At 40.1% G+C, this 19031-nt stretch overlaps 2 protein-coding genes across 4 annotated transcripts in view; one reads left to right on the top strand and one right to left on the bottom strand.

The window, feature by feature from the left end:
- LOC124158432 (putative polypeptide N-acetylgalactosaminyltransferase 9) overlaps nucleotides 1-19031 on the bottom strand; it is a 488889-nt gene that overhangs the window by 229176 nt on the left and 240682 nt on the right. For all 3 annotated transcript variants that reach the window (XM_046533517.1, XM_046533515.1, XM_046533516.1), the window contains exon 2: nucleotides 1608-1674. The gene's annotated coding sequence lies outside the window, so the exon portion shown is untranslated. The remainder of the gene's footprint in view (nucleotides 1-1607; nucleotides 1675-19031) is intronic.
- LOC124159598 (THAP domain-containing protein 5-like) lies at nucleotides 14103-16664 on the top strand. The gene is made up of 4 exons (XM_046535523.1): nucleotides 14103-14255; nucleotides 14668-14959; nucleotides 15871-16017; nucleotides 16498-16664. The coding sequence occupies exons 1-4, from the start codon at nucleotides 14103-14105 to the stop codon at nucleotides 16662-16664; spliced, it is 759 nt and encodes a 252-aa protein (XP_046391479.1).

The following is a 19031-nucleotide window of genomic DNA, read 5'->3' as shown; positions in this document are numbered from 1 at the left end:
GTTTAAAAAGTTTTCGGAGTGTAGGTCAACGTATGTTATGCAAAAAAGTTTTAGCCAACGTTTCTGTTTATTTTAAACCATCATCAGGGCTATGAAAGAAAAAACATAAGAACATATATAAAATACAAAGATATACAATATTTTACATAAATAAATGTTACGATAGTAGCGTTTTTTACCATAATATAAATTTTCAACTGTTTTTTATACATTAAAAATTATATTATTGTAAAAAAACGCTACTATCGTAACATTTATGTATGTAAAATATTGTATATCTTTGTATTTTATATATTGTAACGGCAGCGCTAATTATCATTTAAGAGTAGCACTTGTCACAATTCCTACCCTTTCCTTTTTGTTACTATTTGAGTGTATTTGGTATGAATGTAAGTGTTTCATGTGTGCGTGTGAAAAGCATTTTTTTTTAAATACCGCGCAAACAAGGTGAATCACGACCCGATAGAGCGCGCTAGTGGAACCACTGCCCTCCCCTCCCTTCCCCTCTCACGAGACAGTCAGTGATGGGACACTCAACACCGGAGAGAGACGGTGGAGAGGAGTCGGTCGAGCATTCATTGAACCACTCAACACCGGAGAGAGACGGTGGAGAGGAGTCGGTCGAGCATTCATTGAACCACTCAACACCGGAGAGAGACGGTGGAGAGGAGTCGGTCGAGCATTCATTGAACCACTCAACATCGGAGATAGACGGTGGAGAGGACGGTCGAGATTGATCGAGCCACCAACGTTGGAGAGAGTCGGTGGAGCATTGGAGCCACAGGCTACTGGAGATAGAGAGAAAGCACCTTGGCAACTCCCCAGTCGTCGGTTTGGAAAATGCAACGAGGAACCATCACGAGCGCATGAGAAGTCTACTCGGCCACGTCATCACCTCGTGTTCCCGAATAAGGTGCAGTAATCAATCGTGTCCCCACCACTGTCCCCGGTCGAAGCAGCGTCGAGAACGTTTCTCCCTCCTACCCCCCTCTTTTCCCATTGCAAGAAAGCGCTGGAACGATTAGTGAATCTTCAATCTCAAAAGTGCAGCAGAGGACTTTTTAAACCTTGCGAAAAGATTTAAATGCAGTTCATTTCAAGTTTACTTTTATGTTATCAAGTTGATTTTTGGTTTCTTTGTATTTTGTATTTGATCCTTGACAATCCGGCCCTACTAACATTTTTTCAAGTGCTACTCCCCATATTTTTGTATGTTAAATTTAATTATTGCGATCTTTGTCAATAAATGCATTTCTTGTGTTCGCAACCCAGGAATACGTGTGGTCTTTCACCCTCAACCTCCCCTTCCAATTATCCCGTACGTTTCGCATCCTCAAAATTACTCGTTTTTTACGTCGCCCCCGCTCTGAGGTGTTTCTTGCTCTATTTTATAACGGACGCAAACCCGTTCGTCACAATATGTTCTTATGTTTTTTCTTTCATAGCCCTGATGATGGTTTAAAATAAACAGAAACGTTGGCTAAAACGTTTTTGCATGACATACGTTGATCTACACTCCAAGAACTTTTTTTAACATGAATTAAACGAGGTGAAGATATGGAAGAAAAACAATTAAATGAATAAATAAATAAATAGAGGCCACGGACCTTATTTGGAGGGAGGCCCACCACGGCAGCTACATCCTCGTTTGCTCATAGAATGGTCGTCCTCCTCCTGTAAAGTGAAACACACGAATCAAATGAATGCTGCTAATAATGGCGTGCGTATCCGAGGATGAGCGATTGGGCTCATTCGTCTGAGGCTCATAGCACTCGGAGAGTGCTGAGCACAACACACACACACACACGAGTCCATGCGAGCACCACCAAATTGCATTAAGCCAAATTACATATCAGGGATGGCAATCGAAACATAGCGAAAGTTAAAACAGTAAAATTTCAATAGTTTCTTTCCCGGGAGCGAAATGTAGAAATGAAACGAAATGGATTTAAACCCGGGGAGCTAAACTCAAATGGTCGAAACGAAATCGGAGTCAAAACTACTTCGGATCGCAACTAAACTAAAACTCCGGGACGAAACGAAACGCAGATTATGTTTCGCACCGAAGGGAGGGACCACGTGGTGCTTCACCTTCGAACGGTTTAGTTTCGGCCTACACACCTTGTACGAAGTATGGTTGAATGAAGTATAATGACTACCGCTATTAAATGCATGGGGCACACATATTTTTACCACTTACTGGAGAACGGTGAACGCAAACTGGCCATTCGATTTTTAAGCTCAATGTTTTAATCTCTCTACACGTAGTGTGTCAAACGTAATGGGTCGAAACTATTCCCTCTTATTCCCCTCCACACAACTTCTACGATCGAAACTTAATTATGAGCAGCGGAGTTTCGATTAATTTAGTTTCGTTCCAGGATTTAAAGTTTCGTCGTGGGTCGAAATTACACTCCTTGGTGATTTTAATATCGTTTCGGAACGAAACTAAACGTAGGCTTCGTATTTTCGTTTTCCTCCGGGTCGACATTATCGTTTCGTTTCCACTGCCATCCTTGCTTCCCATCCAACACCACCCACACTCACCCAACAACTCTGCTTTCGTGGAAAAAAATGGCTGTGGGATCATCGAAAATTTGAAACTGTTTCTCCGTCAGTGCTCTTTTGTTTTCACGTTCGACAGTTTTCGAGAGGATAGAACGACATCCTCGCACGAAATAACGAATGCATGGCTTCCATGTCTACTGAGGCATTCACCAGACGCAACACTGCACCTCCTTGAAGCACCGCCTGAGGGGGCTGGCGTAGCGATTGCGAATGCAATCGACAGCGGCGGAGTTCGCAAAACGCCGCGAAGGAGGACTTCCCACTTCCCATGGGTTCATCACATGTTCGGGTCTCTTGCCACTTCGGATTGGAAGAGAGGAAATCCAGGGGTGGATTTTCCTGATAGCAATGCAGGAGGAGACATTTCCTTGTCAATGAAACGCAGGAGGAGATATTTTTCCACCTGCCTACAACGCACTCGCGTGCCGACGCTCATTCGCACGGCGGCACAAAAATCGATGTTATTCGCCTACTTTAAAGATTTGCGGCTGATTTATTTACTATTATCTTGATAATACTGTACTCTCTTATCATATACATTCATACCCGCGCAAATCGACGACAATGGAATTTGTTCATCATCCTAGTTAGTCTCATTGAATAGAAAATTTTCTCACGAGTCCAAATATATAAGCCAAAACTCTCCTAGTACTCCACAAACGTCAATAAATGCTAATTAAAAATGCTCGAATATCGCTTGAAGTCACGTGACCTGAAACGCCTTCTGACGTCATCGCACGATACACCATTCACTTCGCTAAGAGAGTATAGTGTTAGAGGTTTGAATTCAAGATATTTAAAGTAAAAATTGCAATTATTATCGCCAAATTTGCATTTGAGCCCTCGTAAATCGATTTTCTATCCACTTCCTCAGTCTGTCATCAGTGGATACCGTTCCGTGACGTCACGCTCCGATGACGTCGTGTTTTCAAGCAGCCGATGAAGATCAATTTTTAAAGACTCATAACTCAGCTAAAAAGCATTATTCATGCGCGAAATTTTTGACGAGTACATTTGAGGTAGAGGCCTTCTTATTCCAGTACTTTAAAAAAATTGTGCATGTTCCCCATTTGTTATAAGTCAACATGGAAAAAGCATGTTTCCGTATGATATAGCGCTACATTGACGCCATTTATTCAAGTAAACACATTTTTATAAAACAGTAATTATGAAGTGTGATACCCCAGAAATAATACCACATGACTCACATGGTAAAAGCGAGTCGAAGAAATGATTTTTGTCCTCCTTTTTCCGGGCCACTGAGCAACGCCTCGCAAGCCGGTGATATCACGCAAAGATGATGATTTTTAAAAAGAGATCTCGCCGCAAGGGTCCAACATTAGTCACAGCATCCAACACGGCTCCCCTTCTCCAAAATCTCCTAAACAGGCTAAAGCCTCCCATTGTTAAGTGATGACATTTCCAAGGAGAGGCAACTGTTGCGTTTCAACACAGTGGGACTGGCTAATGAAACAATTGGCACGCTTTTAAGCGTGCGCAATAAAATGGGATTTGAGATCGAGGTAAATTCTCTTTTTCTCTCAGTAGTATGAGAAAAAACGTCCCAAAAAAGCTCTTGTATGATATTTTCGACTTCATCAACGTGTTAAAAGACTACCATCTTGAAAGATGTCACCATTATCATTACTTCCGGTGAAATGTAACCTCACCACCACCAGGGGCGCAGCTAGGAATTAAGGCTGGGGGGGGGGGTTTAAGGAGCAACTAACACCGAGGTGTGTGAGGTATGGTATACCTACCAGGATGGTAGGTATGAGATTAATAGTAGGAATTTTAAAGATAAATGGTTCAAAACGGTGAGTTTTACGGCTTTCTGAGGGATATTTTATTAATCTTTACACTATTCTATTAGTAATATCAATCCAATTAAGTAAAATGGGTTAAACATAAAAATTTCTCTGAGCTCTGGGAGGGGTTTATATCCCCCAAAACACCCCCCCCCCCCTCGCTGCGCCACTGACCACCACCAAACTCTCTTCAAATTGTAGCGACACCACGCAGCATACGGAGAAAAAATGCGAGGTTTTAACAATGATTCGCAAACATCCCCCTACCAAATCCACGCGCGAAGACATATTCGCAAAGATTTTTCGAGACGAAATCGAAACAAATTTACAGTCTGCCTCATTGAATACAGAACCAGCATAGCATTGATGTAATGTCGACTAGATGCGGATCAAACACACTATACTCTGAGCTAAGATTTCGCGGACGAAAGCCTTTGAATATGAAATTGACGAGGAGGCAGAGTCACTGAGCGCGTGGAGCGCCTCAAAGTGAACTAGTTGAAGCGTGCATGGCCAGCAATTCATTTGGGATAGCATGGAAACAAAATAGCCGTTTTGATAGTTCATTACCAGCCGTCACTCTGTGGAATTACATAACGATATATAGGAATAAAACTACTTTGTAAGGCTACACAGAAATATATTTAAGAAAAAGGAGGCAGCAATAAATAAAGGGACATGGAATGTGAGTACAATTATGAGGGCAGGGAAGCTAGAAAATATGAAAAGGGAAAAGGAGAAAGGGATATTAGATATCTTAGGATAATGCGAAGTGAGGCGAAAGGATGATGTGAACTACACGTGAACAAGTGCACCTGTTAGAGGGTAGAATGTTATGAAAACGAGGGAGAGGAAGGAAAAGAATAGGATTTTTAAATAGAATGAAAGGGAGAAGGTCTTAATGAGAATTGAAGAGGGGAGTGTTTGATGGGAAGAGAGACATGACAGAATGCTTCTAAAGTACTCTATGGAGACCATATTCAATCGATGGAGTACTTTAATAATAATGCTCCATTTCTAACATAGATAAAACACATCAAGTTGCACTAAGTTCAAAGAATTATGCAAATATATACGCTTTTTAAGAAGAAAGTCTTGAAAGGAGAAAACACTTGGATCTTGGAAATCTCAAAAAATATCGCATTAATTATTTGAAGAAAGATTTATATCATAGAAAAACTGCAAAGGTATATGGGAGGGAAAAATTAATCAGTGATATAATCACATAAAAGATTTACCAATCACTTCACGAAACCATCAATTATTCTATACATGGGCTGCGTCTCCGATGACGAGAACGCGCTTAACGTGTGGTGCTTTAAAACTGTATTGATGGATGCGTAGTAACATCAAGGTCTCTTAGCAACACATTTCTGCAACAGGATGATAAAAAAACGACGACACAGTGCACAAATTTTCTCAGATGGACATCGAGGATGGCTACATCAATACATAATCGCAGAGGTGAAATCAATCGATTCGGCTTTAACTTTGTGAAAATGCATAGTACTCGAGAATGACGCCTCAGAGTCGAAACGCGTCGTACCAATAAATAACTTCCGGTGAAAATTTACCAACGTTGTGTATTTTTCATTTCAAACCCAGAGGTAATAGTTGCACAATAACGCGATTACCATTCCACAAAGTTAATGACATTTTCAAGTTGTTTTACTAAATTTACTTTGCTCGAAAAAGGCCATTCGGGCTTCCAGCCGGGTGGTCTCCCTCCATTCTGCTGACGTTTCGGAACAAGAGTGGGGTTCAACCCTCAGGGCTAATGTGCCGCTGGAAGCCCGAATAGCCTTTTTCTAATACATTCGCCGGGAAAGCATAAGATTTTACTAAATGTACTCTAGTTTTCCAAGGAAAGGAATAGTTTCGATCTATTTCATAAACTACAATGGGATTAACTTTAAAACAATGTTAAAAATGGAATTTATTTATAAAAATTGCATGTCCTATCTCTTCTTGCTCGTGTCTGTGAACTGCATATGGAAAATAGTGTAGTTAACAGGTTGTGATCTTTTTTTAGAGTAATGTCACTGATTTGCCTTGCTGATATTTTTGCAGGTATATGAAAATATAGTGTAGCACTAATTTTTTTAAGAAATCGAAGGGGAAAGCTTTTGAGATATTGAAAATCTTCTGGTTTGCATTCCTATTACACATGCCTCGAATTCAAACTGAATAAACCTATATTCATTCCTTCTTTTAAATCATATTTCTAAGATTTCTTCCTCACTCCTTTCTTTAATGAAGATATGAAGTTTGCACCACCGAGAACACTATCCCATGCCCTCAAGAAAGGTTTAATGGCACTATTTAGGAATTAATGTGCCTACACACGAGAAAGAGTAATAGACGTTCATCTATGAATGGTCAGGCACACATTTCACAACATTTGGTGTCCCGTAACTCTCTCGTTGATTTATGCATGAAATCACAACATTGTGTTCTTTCATAGCTTACAAGGGATCATAATTTGCTGAACTCGAGAGAAATCGGACGCGAAGAAGACGACAGTTTTACCGTCGATGTTATGGAAGTGTGAATTAATGCGAGAACACCATCGCACGGTTGACTGCATATATTCCCGATAGCGCTAAAAGCTCAACTATTTTTCAAGCTTCGTTTGCTCAAGGGGTTCTCATCAACTAAAGTCAAGATACATTTTTCTGACATTTCATGGGCCTTGGCGTTTCAATTGGAGAGTTATGTGCAGTCGATTGAGTTCTTCCCCATTGGAATTTATCATTAACCTCCTTGTGCCTGTGTGGCTGGCTCGCATTCAATCGCTGCCAAAGAATATTAGACTTAGAGCGATGTATGCATAAATTGGACATTTTCTGGGCTCCTCCATTGGGCAGAGACACAATGCGCACTTCATGGAAGCCGACAGATAACTCGGTGAGCACGATGGAAGTGGTTTGCGCACGATCGAAGCATCCGTTGGAGCGATGCAAAGGAGAAAAAGGCTTTCGGGTTAATGGACGGGCGCGCGGCGGGGCGTAAATTTCCCAGCAGCCCATGCGAGATCGTTGTGATCGCCAGTCCATTAGGGGCGTAGTCCAGTACACGCTCCCAATGCTCCCAAGTGCTCCCGCTACAGACGCTACAGATTCGTGGTCCACTTTCGCTCCTATCGCTCCCAGTGCTACCCTACTGGATCATGGCTGGAGCGATTGTAGCATTTGTTAGTCGTTTGTTTTACTAGTATCGTCTGCTCGGATATTAGATCGTCTGAATTAGGGATTGTTATAGCCCCTTGTACTTTACTTAGCTTGTTAGAGAGGTCAGTAATATAAATGACAAAAAGAATATGACCATGGGGTACACCACAAGAAATCTATTTAATATTAGATCTTCATTGGATACCATGATCGGGCACCACAGCAGACCGATGCTTGTCCTGAAGATTTTACCCACCCAAATCCTCTAACAACAAGGTGATAAACTTAAACTATAAAGAGCAGATCATATGATACATATGAAAGAAGATAAGACTGATTAAATACCTTATTAGAGAAATTTCAATTAAACGAAAAATAAGCCTAATTAACTTAACTCATCTAATAGCCTGCGTTTAAACGATACAGGTACAAGTTAATGCCTATTTGCGTGAATTATTTTTGTGGACCGAAACGGAACATGTACGAATGTTTGAACCTAGCTAAAATAGGTTAAATTTGTCGATCATGCATTTGCACAAGTTGAGTGGTTACACGTGAAACCACTTAACGTGCAACAACGCAACCGTACGGTACATTTCGTGTTCTTCCTCGCGTTCATACATTTAGACTTGTACGGATTTATGTAGGTGTAAAAAGGCCTTAAGTGGAGTGTCCTTTATACGATTTATCAATTGCACTCATGACATTGTATGACAGTCTCAAAAGCAGTCCTACACTTGAACCAATCTCGTCAACAACGAGCCTTAAGCATAAATGCAATGCGTGTCAACCTGACCTTAAGAAAATTACATAAGTAAAATACAACCGAACATCAATAATTGATTAAACTTCAGTTGAAGATTAGAGGAAGATATCATCATTTAACAGAGAATACAATCTTCATGGGGAAAGCTTGAAGAAAACCTAGGTTGGCCGCCAAAAAGCAACAAACGGAATGCTTTAACTAGAAGTTCACGTACCCTAACCTAAGAAGTCATATTCTATCTCAATTTCACGCAATATCAAGTTCAATTAACTAATAATTGATCTAAATAACAAATAAATCAATATAACTTACAAAATTAACATAATTCTTATATGTAACGGACGGAATGCTTCGACCGGAAAGTTCACTCACTATACATGTCTTATTAATTTCGAATAGCCATTTTCTATCTCCCCTTCTCGCTAGCTCAAGCTTAAACCACTAATAATTAAATAATATTATATATAATTAATTATCACAACAAATTTTATAAGATATCTTGGTCTTGCCGCTCAATTTCTTCCCCGATCTGGCCCGTGGCGACTCTGAATTGTGAAACCATTGAGTTACAGCCATTTGCCTCACCGTAATATTCCCCGAATAGTTCTTTAACCATTTGTTTTTAGCATTTACTATCCAGGCTCTCTTAGCGACTTCTTCCATCAACTCCAAATGGTCATATTATTGCCGGCCAGGTCCACAATTGTTATGAACACCATTTTCTTTTGCCTTCCTTCCCGTTCAAATTCGCGCTGAAAACCGGTTCGCTCCAGCCGCCCTACCTATTTCTTGGGAGCGTTTGTAGCGAGAGAGAAGCGAATATAGTGACGTCATGCGTGACGTACGAGAGCGCCACGGGAGCTTTTGTAGCTTCTACTGGACCACGAAAAGACTCGCTTCCAGTGCTTCGGAGCACTGGGAGCTTGTACTGGACTACGCCCTAGGAATCAAGAGGCGAGGTGCACTCACTCCATCTGTCGCCGAGGCGCCAAACCAACCGTCGAGGACAACAGTTGAGTCTGTTCCTGCCGCCGCCGCCGCGACACGGTCGATACTCGGCAGTTGGCCGGGAGAGGCGCTTAGCGCGGTGCATAAATAGAGGGCCTCTATTACAAGGTAGGAGAGGCTGGCCAATGGACGCCATTGCTCGTTCGTTGCACACGTAATAGCATGACAGTCTAGGGGACTACGGATTGAAAGAGTAAATATTACCGAATTGCCGGCCTAATTGCTAAATAGCCGGATTGGCTTTTTACACAAAAACAAACACAAGGGTTTATTTATCATCACCAATCCCAAGTCAACAATCCCAAGATTGTTTTGATGCAGGTCTCCACTCAATTCTCACGTCAGTCAATCTTTTCACACCCACCTATTTCTTCTCTTTACATTCTTCTGCTTCATATATTTCATTCGATAATAAGGGTGTACATAGAATGCAATTAAATCATTACAAGGCATTAAACCGGCCTTAAACGATAAATACTTCCCCTAAGTTACAGCCGTGGAGCGTCTGCTTCGGACGACAGACAAAAGAAATACGCAATGCGCAACAATCACGGCGATCGTATCTTACTTTGTCAACTTTTAACATAGTTTAATTTGACAATTTGATTGATATTTATGCTCAATATATCTGTGAAACATAGTTAATGGAATTAATTTATTTTATTTACTGTGATGTGTGTCATTCATTCCTCAAATGTTTTTCCCTACATGATAGCGACCTGCGGAATTGTGCTGACGAAACTATTAACGCGTTTACAAAGGTTAATACTCATCACAGAGATGCAAATGGTATCCTTGCTCGTATAATATTTATGAAATGATATTAACGATGCAACAGTCTCAGAGGCTGTATATTTCATAAATGTCTCTCCCGCTCCGATACAATATATTTACCCAATGGAACGCAAGTGTAACTAAAGCGATGAGGCAGAGTCCACTGAATCGCATCACAACATAATAATCATACTCTATACAAAAATTAGCATCACACCGCGTGAGTAGGAGAAAAAGCAACACTTAAGGAATTCTGATTAAGACATTATTATCTCGATTAGTCGTAACTACTCCTTCCATATTTATATCACGACATGATGGAATTCTCTCAAGTAAAATATTCCGGAGTTAAACAAACATCCTTCTGAAGGTTTCCTCTGCGGCGACTTATTCATTAGCATGATTCATTAGACGTGCATATAATTAATTCTCTTGGTGATGGTTTTCCGGGTTTACACCGCGTTGATACATGTTTTGCGGACGACAGTTTCGGGCGCGTTCCAGCTCCCGTCTTCGGGTCCAAATGATTTGCAGATCTGTCATTTCAAATCATTTGTCAAATCATTTGGACCCGAAGACGGGAGCTGGAACGCGCCCGAAACTGTCGTCCGCAAAACATGTATCAACGCGGTGTAAACCCGGAAAACCATCACCAAATAACTAACCGCGGAAGCCTCCGTAATAATTAATTCTCTTGACTCTATTCTCCATATGCCCTATATACCACCCACTGAATGTTCAAGGTGGGAGTGAACTTAAAACTTATCACTTCGGTGGATAATTGTGTAAATGTGAATATTGTGGTCAAGTGAATATTACGGGTAAACATGACATTCTACGACTAATCTACAAAATAAGACTTTAATCTCCATTAAGCATACTATTTGACTCATTTATGACAAAGGAAGCAAAAAAACATTGATGGCTGCCTAAAAGTACTTAAAGAAATAAGTATGAATGCAAAAATGTTTCTTTAAAAGAAATGATTCCCACCGTGTGTCGACTTCCAGAAATTCCCAATCGAATAAATTTGTTTTCCATCGCTGTGCTCCGTCCAGTCATAAGCGTCGGCATTTTGGCAAGGTAGGTATTGCCAATTGGACGGTTTTCTATTTTTTTTATTGCCTAAATTGAAAGATTATTACTTCTGGAGTACGTATTTCACGCTTTTAGATTATTATATAACGATATCTATTTTTCGCGATTAAATGAAAACTGAAAATTTTCAAGCGCGCGAAAACGCTACGGCTAAGTATGAATGCTGAGAAAACACCGTGTGACGTCATTCTGGTTCCCGCTACAGCCGTGTGAGGTGACCTTGGGGCGAGGCTATGAGCGCTGATACGATGCAGGCTGCTAGCAGGTAGCAGAGTACCCTGATAACAGGTAGCGCTTTGCTTAATTATGGATTATTAATACCTTATCAAACGAAGGAAACTTTCCGACCATGGCGAGTTTTAATAGGTGATTATTAAGACATGTTTCCCTGAGCTCTGTGCCTCATGCATGCATTGGTAATCTCAGCCGATGTAAAACTCTTATCTACTCGTATAGAAACTAGGTCCCTGTGACGTCACGTGGAGTGGCATCGCATGGGCGTCAATCTGGCCTTTTTCAAATGAAGTTAAAATTGACCATTAACATTCGTCTAAACTGGGATTTCTAAAACCAAATAATTTGTATATTATGAATACACTAATAGTGGGTAACGAATCGCAATCAATGCCTTTCGTTTTCTTTGATGAAGGAAACTACCGTATTGGGATGAAAATTACTGGCCACAGGATTAGTTTTCAAGTCACATTAAGGGGTGTCACACTGACGCTCAAGGTACGACTCATGACAAGCGCATTGACAAAAACAAATAAAATATGGGATAATTTAATTGATATGCGAACATTTGAAATAATTGCAGACGCAAAATTATAATCCTGCGAGATAGAGTAAGTCTCGCGAGGAATCTATTCAAATTGCGTCTTATCACAAATTTAGGCGGTTAACCAGAGAGATCACCACCCGAATCGGAACGCAAACATTAGAAAAAGAAATCCTCAAGAAAGCGGGAGTTCGCCAAGTAATTTTTTATCCATAATAATGATAATATCACGATTAATGTACGAATGATCGAAAGCATTAGACTGATTACTGTCCTCTACACATCATTAACTGTCAAAGTCACCAATATTTGTGAAGGATTAAACACAGCGGAAATCAAAAGATCACCTAAGGGTGTTAAAATTGAGTTAAAAACGTTGAAAGTTCAGAGGCTATTGTGTGAGTATTGGACGGGGCATGAGACGACACCGTCTTCAAAGAACGGAAATCATCAAGTTTCATCGTCATTCCGCACATAATCACGTCAAAATCAACCCAAGGGTGGACATCCCATCGGAGTTAAGGGCCGTCCATTAATTTCGGCGATTTTTGGCCCCTACCCCTCACAGATATATCCTGATATTTGGTCCTCCCTCTAAATCTCACGTGAAATTGTTCAAAATGCGTGTTTTCAGGGTAAACATGTTAATGTATGCTTAACTGTGTTGAATTTATATTAAAAAAACAATTTATTTAATTTTTTATTTGACATTAATTTAGATTACTATTAAATATTACTAAGATTGTAGTCTAAAATCAAATTTTACACTTTGCTGCTCCGGGTGCAGCTGCGTACGCGTACGGAACCGTAAGCCGTTTGCAACGATGCCTCTCGCTGCGTAAACCTACGTTCAAAGCACATTTTACACTGTTTCTTGCGGTAAAAAAATAATGTGATACTTCACCAACTCACGATTAACTTTGTGGTATTCAATTACAACTTTTCTTGGATATTACACAATTACTTACACCACTTACATTTTTCCAGAGCGCAAAAAATGAAGTATGAATTGTGTAATATCCAAGAAAACTTTTAATGTGATACTTGCCAGGACCCCCCCCCCCCCCGTCCCCCAAGAGAGATTGAGAGAGAATCGGCTCGACCAACACCACCTAGACTAAGGCCTGAGTCACAGAGTAGGGATATACAGAGAGGACAAAACGGCTGAAGGCGGTAATCAGCTCATTGCGCATTTCACCATGTTCTAAATAAGGAAACGTGGCTTGAGTTGCTATTTGGTTGCTACCGTTGCTATCATTCGCGCTTGGCGCGGAGTGTTGTCGCACAAAAATTTTTTTATTCCTCCACTCTTCAATGCCTTCACGTAGTGTGCTAGTGTTTTAAAGAAACGTGGAAAATAAGACGAGAAGAAAAGGTTTTGCTTGGTTTTCAGCCATTAACTGCAAAAACAATGCGGGCATGACGGAAGCAAAGTTGAGTTTCTTCAGTTTCCCTAAAGACCCTGTGAGGTAAGTAATTTCATATTTTTTCTGAGTTACATTGCTGATCGAAGAAACTAAACTAATATTCGAGTATTATTTTGCATTAGAAATGAAATTGTCGAAAAAGTTTAATAAGAACTTGTGGTGTTGGCGCAGGTCCAAGGAATGGGTGATTCGATGTCGTCGGTCGAATTTAGAAAACAAGACTGTCAGTTATTTACATAATAACTGCCGGATTAGTGCGTGCGATTTAGCGTTCCTTGCTCTACCTTTATTAGCAAAGAAATAATTAGGCTACTTTGAATTTTAAACCCTCTTTTTTCGCTGCATGGTAAGTCGTTAGCACTATTTGGCTTGAATTTACCGCATAATTTTACTTATTTTCAATATGGCCGCGTGCGCATTTTTCATTACAGAGAAACCTATGGTATTCCAACCTAATGTCCCCTCTGTATATATCTACTCTGTGCCTGAGTGCTGAAGGCTTGAAATCCTCTGACGTCACGAGGCGGAGGCCTAGCGAATTCTGGCAACCCTATCGTTGCTAGCGAGACCTAATAATAAATAACGTGAAAAGTACATTTAAAACGTGTATCCTGCGTGCATGCCTGCTTGTATTAGTGAAGTTTCGCGCGGATTTCGGTGATTTTAATTTAAAAAACTTGAAGTTAACGAGTGGATAAGTGGATAATGGTGAATAAGTGCTGTGTACTGCACTGCCGAGGCAATTATGCGGGTGGTGAGAAGGTTTCCGTTTTTCGATTCCCGGAAGACGACGAGCTGAAGAAGAAATGGATTAGGAGAATTCCGAGGGAGAATTTCATCCCTACGGCATATTCTAGGGTAAGTTGGTAAGGGTATGAACAATCTTAATGCCTGGTTGTACAATTAATTAATATTTACGAGTTAGTAGACGAGGGTCTGTACAAAAGTTGAACCGCTATTATTTTATGGCCATCCATAATCAATGCATTCGTGCAGGTTGTTGTTATTTGTTGGAACGTACACTCGTTCGTTATCTCTTATGTTTTCATTCATCTTGTGTAACCAGGCAATTACGAGATATATTTCTGAAATATTGTGGTATTAAGTTTTTCGCTGAAATATCTCAATGCTAATGTTTGTAGAAGGCTTACACAATGGCACCTAGTTTTTAGTTTATGGAGGTTCTGCATTTGTATGCTGTAATCATGCAATACTATTTTCCCTTGTACTTTAGGTATGCATTAAGCATTTCCTGGCTCATGATGTTTAGTCGGAATCATCCGCCTTTGATGAGAAGACTGGCAAGGTAATTACAGTGAAATTGCCAACACCCAGACTGAAAGCTGGTGCAGTACCTTCTGTTTTCCTTGGCTGCCCGTCTTACTTAAGTTCGGCTTCATCATCACGTGAGGAACCCGAGACGAAGCGACTGAGATTGGAGATGAAGCACCTGGAGAGGTGTATTAAAGACAGTGAAGAAGAGAGAAGGCTCTCCGAGGAAAAGGTGAAGTTTAAGGATTCATGTGAACTTCACAACAAATTGGGAGAATGTGACTGGTTAGGTAATTTTTCCATTGTCAAGAAAGGCGATGAATCGCTTCTCTGCTATATCACAACCGATTCTTTTCCAGAAATTAGGGCGAGTGTTTTGGTGGGAAATGATTTGGAAGTCAGAAGCTTTTTAGGCACTGTTTCCTTGAAAACAGTTGGTAAATATAAGTTTCCCATGTATGTTAATGATATGAATGTACTGAAAGAAATTTTGGATGGGCTAAATGTTTTGATGGGGAATAGACCCAAGGTTGAAAAGTCAGAAATGAGCCTTAAGTTAGAGGTCATTTTGTCTATTTTAGATGTTATGGCAGCAGATGATGAAGTAGGAGTGAAAGTTAACTTTATCATTGAACAACTGAAGCTTATGATGATGAACAAGTTTAACCTATCGTTATAGAAGTGAGACTTTAGTTTTTTCTTGTATATTGTTTACAATTTCTCCTCATGCCTATAAATTTGGTAGGAATTCAGGAATGATCTCCCTCCCACATCCCACAACCATTCGTCAAGTGTGTTCAAGTCAAAATTTAAGCCCAGTAGCAGATTTATGTAACTCACTTACATATGCCAAAATTGTCTTTCCAAAACTTAATTGAACATTGAACGAGGAACAATTGGTTAAATCATAGTAATGAGCAGTCATTCTTATTCCCTGATTTGAATGATGATAGTGCACCAAAATTGACTGCGTCCTTTCAGACTATCAGGGAACTTTATTTTCTTGAGTGTGGTGAGGTTGTTAGGTTTGGGCATCCACTCACCTTGAAAGCACTCTACCCTTCAAACAAAGAAAGACAGAATGTGAAGCTGGCGTTGCAAGTATTTAATGACTACGCGGTCACTGCCCTTAAGACTTTGGGAAAAGATAAAAATTTGAAGCATCACAATGAAACTGCCGAATTTGTTCAAATAATTTCAGATTGGTGGAAGGTGGTTAATGTAAAGACTCCCAGGAAAGGGATTAGATTAAAAGACCCCTTGCAAACACCTATGACTTTGGATTCTGAAGGGAGAAAGGTATTAGAGAAAGTGTTCGATTGGGTGCAGAGGTGGGATGGTACCGAGGGTGGGTTGTCAAAAGAAACCCATTCCGCCTTCATGAATACCACACATGCCCTCTGTGAAATGGCATCCTATTGTACGGTGGAGTTAGGGATGGAGTTTATGTTGCCTGGCAAAGTTCAAACCGACTGCCTTGAAGAGCGATTTGGTCTCTACAGGCAGCTTGCTGGCTCTAACTATCACATTTCTATCAGGCAGTTGTACGAGTCAGAGACCAAATTAAGGCTTCAAATCTACTTATCTTTGAAGCTTAAGTCTCAATCATTCAAAAATATATTAGTGGACAGTGTAAATGATGATAATATTGATGATGTATTTGAGCCAAAACTATCAGTTGATTTCTTTTTACACTACAATATATCTGTGGAGTCTGACGATATAAAAAATGTAAGAAATGCTCTACCTGTGTTAACATACATAGCTGGGTATTGTGTGAGATCATATTTAAAATTGATTAATTGCCCATTTTGTAAAAAAATGTTAGTGAAGGAAAGAATGTTAGAAGAGTTTGACAGTGATAATTTGGTGACGTGCCTTAGTAGAGGTGGTCTTTTTGTGCCTCAGGAAGCTGCTGTGAATGCTGTTGTCCATATATATGTTGTGCTGAATAAAATCATCAGCAGTGATTTAGAAGAAGAATTTCTAAAATAAGTCAGTCAGAGGAATGCATTATGCAGTGTCAGCATGAATGCGTTGATTCTAAATGACTACTTAAATGACAATATCTGTGATAATGGGCACCAAATGAATAATGCAATCAAAAAAATTGTATATGTTTGTGCCAATATCTTTAAAAAAAATTACTGTTGTAGAAAGAATGACGAATGCTGTCGTGTTAGTAATGCAAGAAAGATAATGAAATTTGTGAAGTGATTCAGCATCAATAAATATAGCGATATAATGAATTTGTATTCTTGATTATTTATTACAGTTTTTTAAATTATATCCTGGTGTCTAATTTAATCGCACGTTCGCATTGTTTTTCTTTGAGAAACTCGAATCAACGCAAGATTTATCAATGGTAAGTGAAATTTAACTGGTTCCTGTTAAAATTCCTTTCCTTCCAAGGGTCTTTAATATTTCTAAAAAAGCTTTCCGATTGTGAAGGAATTTAGATGGAGTCTTTCTACTATCTGACGAATCCGATTAATATGTTCTGATATTTCGTAAAAATTTCGGCTTTCTACGGTTTGTTTAAAAGTGAAAAATATGCATTTACGGTAAAGTTTCATTGAGTGAGTCATGGTTTGCATAGACGCGAATTTAATGGCTACGATACATACGCGGTTGTACTAGTTATATTCATCCTTTGATTTTCGGAGTCGGACAAAATAGATAATTCCCGTACATTTACAAGAGACGAACTTTCAGTACAATGAATGGTTCACAATCGGCCGGATGGCCTTCGGGTTGTCACGTCACGCGCGAGTCCTCAGGCCTTCTCTCTAGGTGGTGTTGGCTCGACCCCCTCACCCACCCACTCCCCCCTCTAAACGCCTCACATAATTGATGGATGTCCCCTAATTCGGTAGTTAAGTATGCATATTATGTTGATTTACTGCTTATTTATTAAGTTTCACCAGAAGTGTTTGCATGCCTTTCATCGGATATTGTTATGCAAAGGAGGAAAAAAAGGCGCGGAAGATATCTACCTTGATTTCTGGAAAGTAATGATAGAAATCATATTTTGTTTTTTCATTGGGTCCATAAGCTGCGAGAAATTATCACCATTCTTTGCATCAAAAACCAATTTTCCAGCACATTCGAATTTCCTCAATTCCCTGGCATTCCATCACCATGACCGAATCATTATATATTAGTGGCAACTGAGGCAGAATGTTAATACGAATAGTTAGTGAAATCAAAAAAATTATATTTATTCACAGGAAAATATAAACTTATATCTTCTAGAAGTCATTGTGTGAAGATGTTTCCAAACTTTTATCGGGCTCCAACCCCCCCGGAGTTGATCACTGGCATAACGCGTCAAATGGAAAAGGCTGAACTATTGGCGAACACGACCGCTTTCGACACAAGGAAATCATTACAATTGGTTGGCTTATTGCCAAATCCATCGCTAACGGGAATATTTCACGGTAGTATCTAAGCAACACAAAGCATTAAGATAACTATCACATTTCAGTGAGGAGATTTCTCGACTAAAAAAGCTGAAGAGCACAGCCGTATTCCGAGTTATGCTCTCAAAGCTGAGTAGGAAGTCCCTGCAGGTGCTACTCCCGCTCCAAAGATGTCGGACTAAATGATGGCATATCTATAATATCAATAATGCATCCACTTCGCTCCGAAGCCTGGTGTAAATTTCGAATGACTCGGTCATTGGGCCGCAACCATGAATCGCGATGAAGGGAAAGACTTAAATCGCGCCTAAACGTCAATGGCGCAAAGTGTAATGTAACGTATTTAACTCCGGAAGGATCATTTCTTACGAAACCACCTCAAGAAAATATTGGCTGGTTATAGGAGTTTTTCCCAGGGAATTAGCAAACTTTCACGTGGTCCAAATGAGGCACATTTTCTTGCAACCAAAAGAATTGATAAGTATCCGCAGCATTGTCGCGGGTCGCAAAAATTCAGTGCTTCTATTGACAGTATATTCCACTGCCATTTTCATTGCCTAAGTCTCGTAATGCCTCTATAATAAAGGAGGGGCACACTAGACTGCACTAGAAACAAACTTTTAAAGGCAACTAAGTAGCCCTCATACAAATGTGTAATACAACCGATTTCGCTTCGCGAAGCATCTTCAGGTATAAATGTGATTTCAGCATGAGTGTTTCTTTGTCAGGGCGAGAAGGGGAGGAGGGATAGGGACGAAGGGAGGGTTACCATGGGAGACGCTATGATTTCTATCGGGATAATTCCCTTTTTCATGGCAAACGGTGTCATTGAAGTGGACGCCGAATGGCCGATGGGGTGAACAAAGGTGAGGAGCAACAGCTCCTTTGAGACAGCATCTCTTGCTACGTGCTTCACATTGTGTCCTAGTGACCCCCGTCT

This window comes from Ischnura elegans, chromosome 5 (assembly GCF_921293095.1).
Source record: "Ischnura elegans chromosome 5, ioIscEleg1.1, whole genome shotgun sequence".
NCBI classification, from domain to species: domain Eukaryota; kingdom Metazoa; phylum Arthropoda; class Insecta; order Odonata; family Coenagrionidae; genus Ischnura; species Ischnura elegans.
Note: the sequence above shows the minus strand (reverse complement) of the source record. Positions and strands in the feature narration are given on the sequence as shown.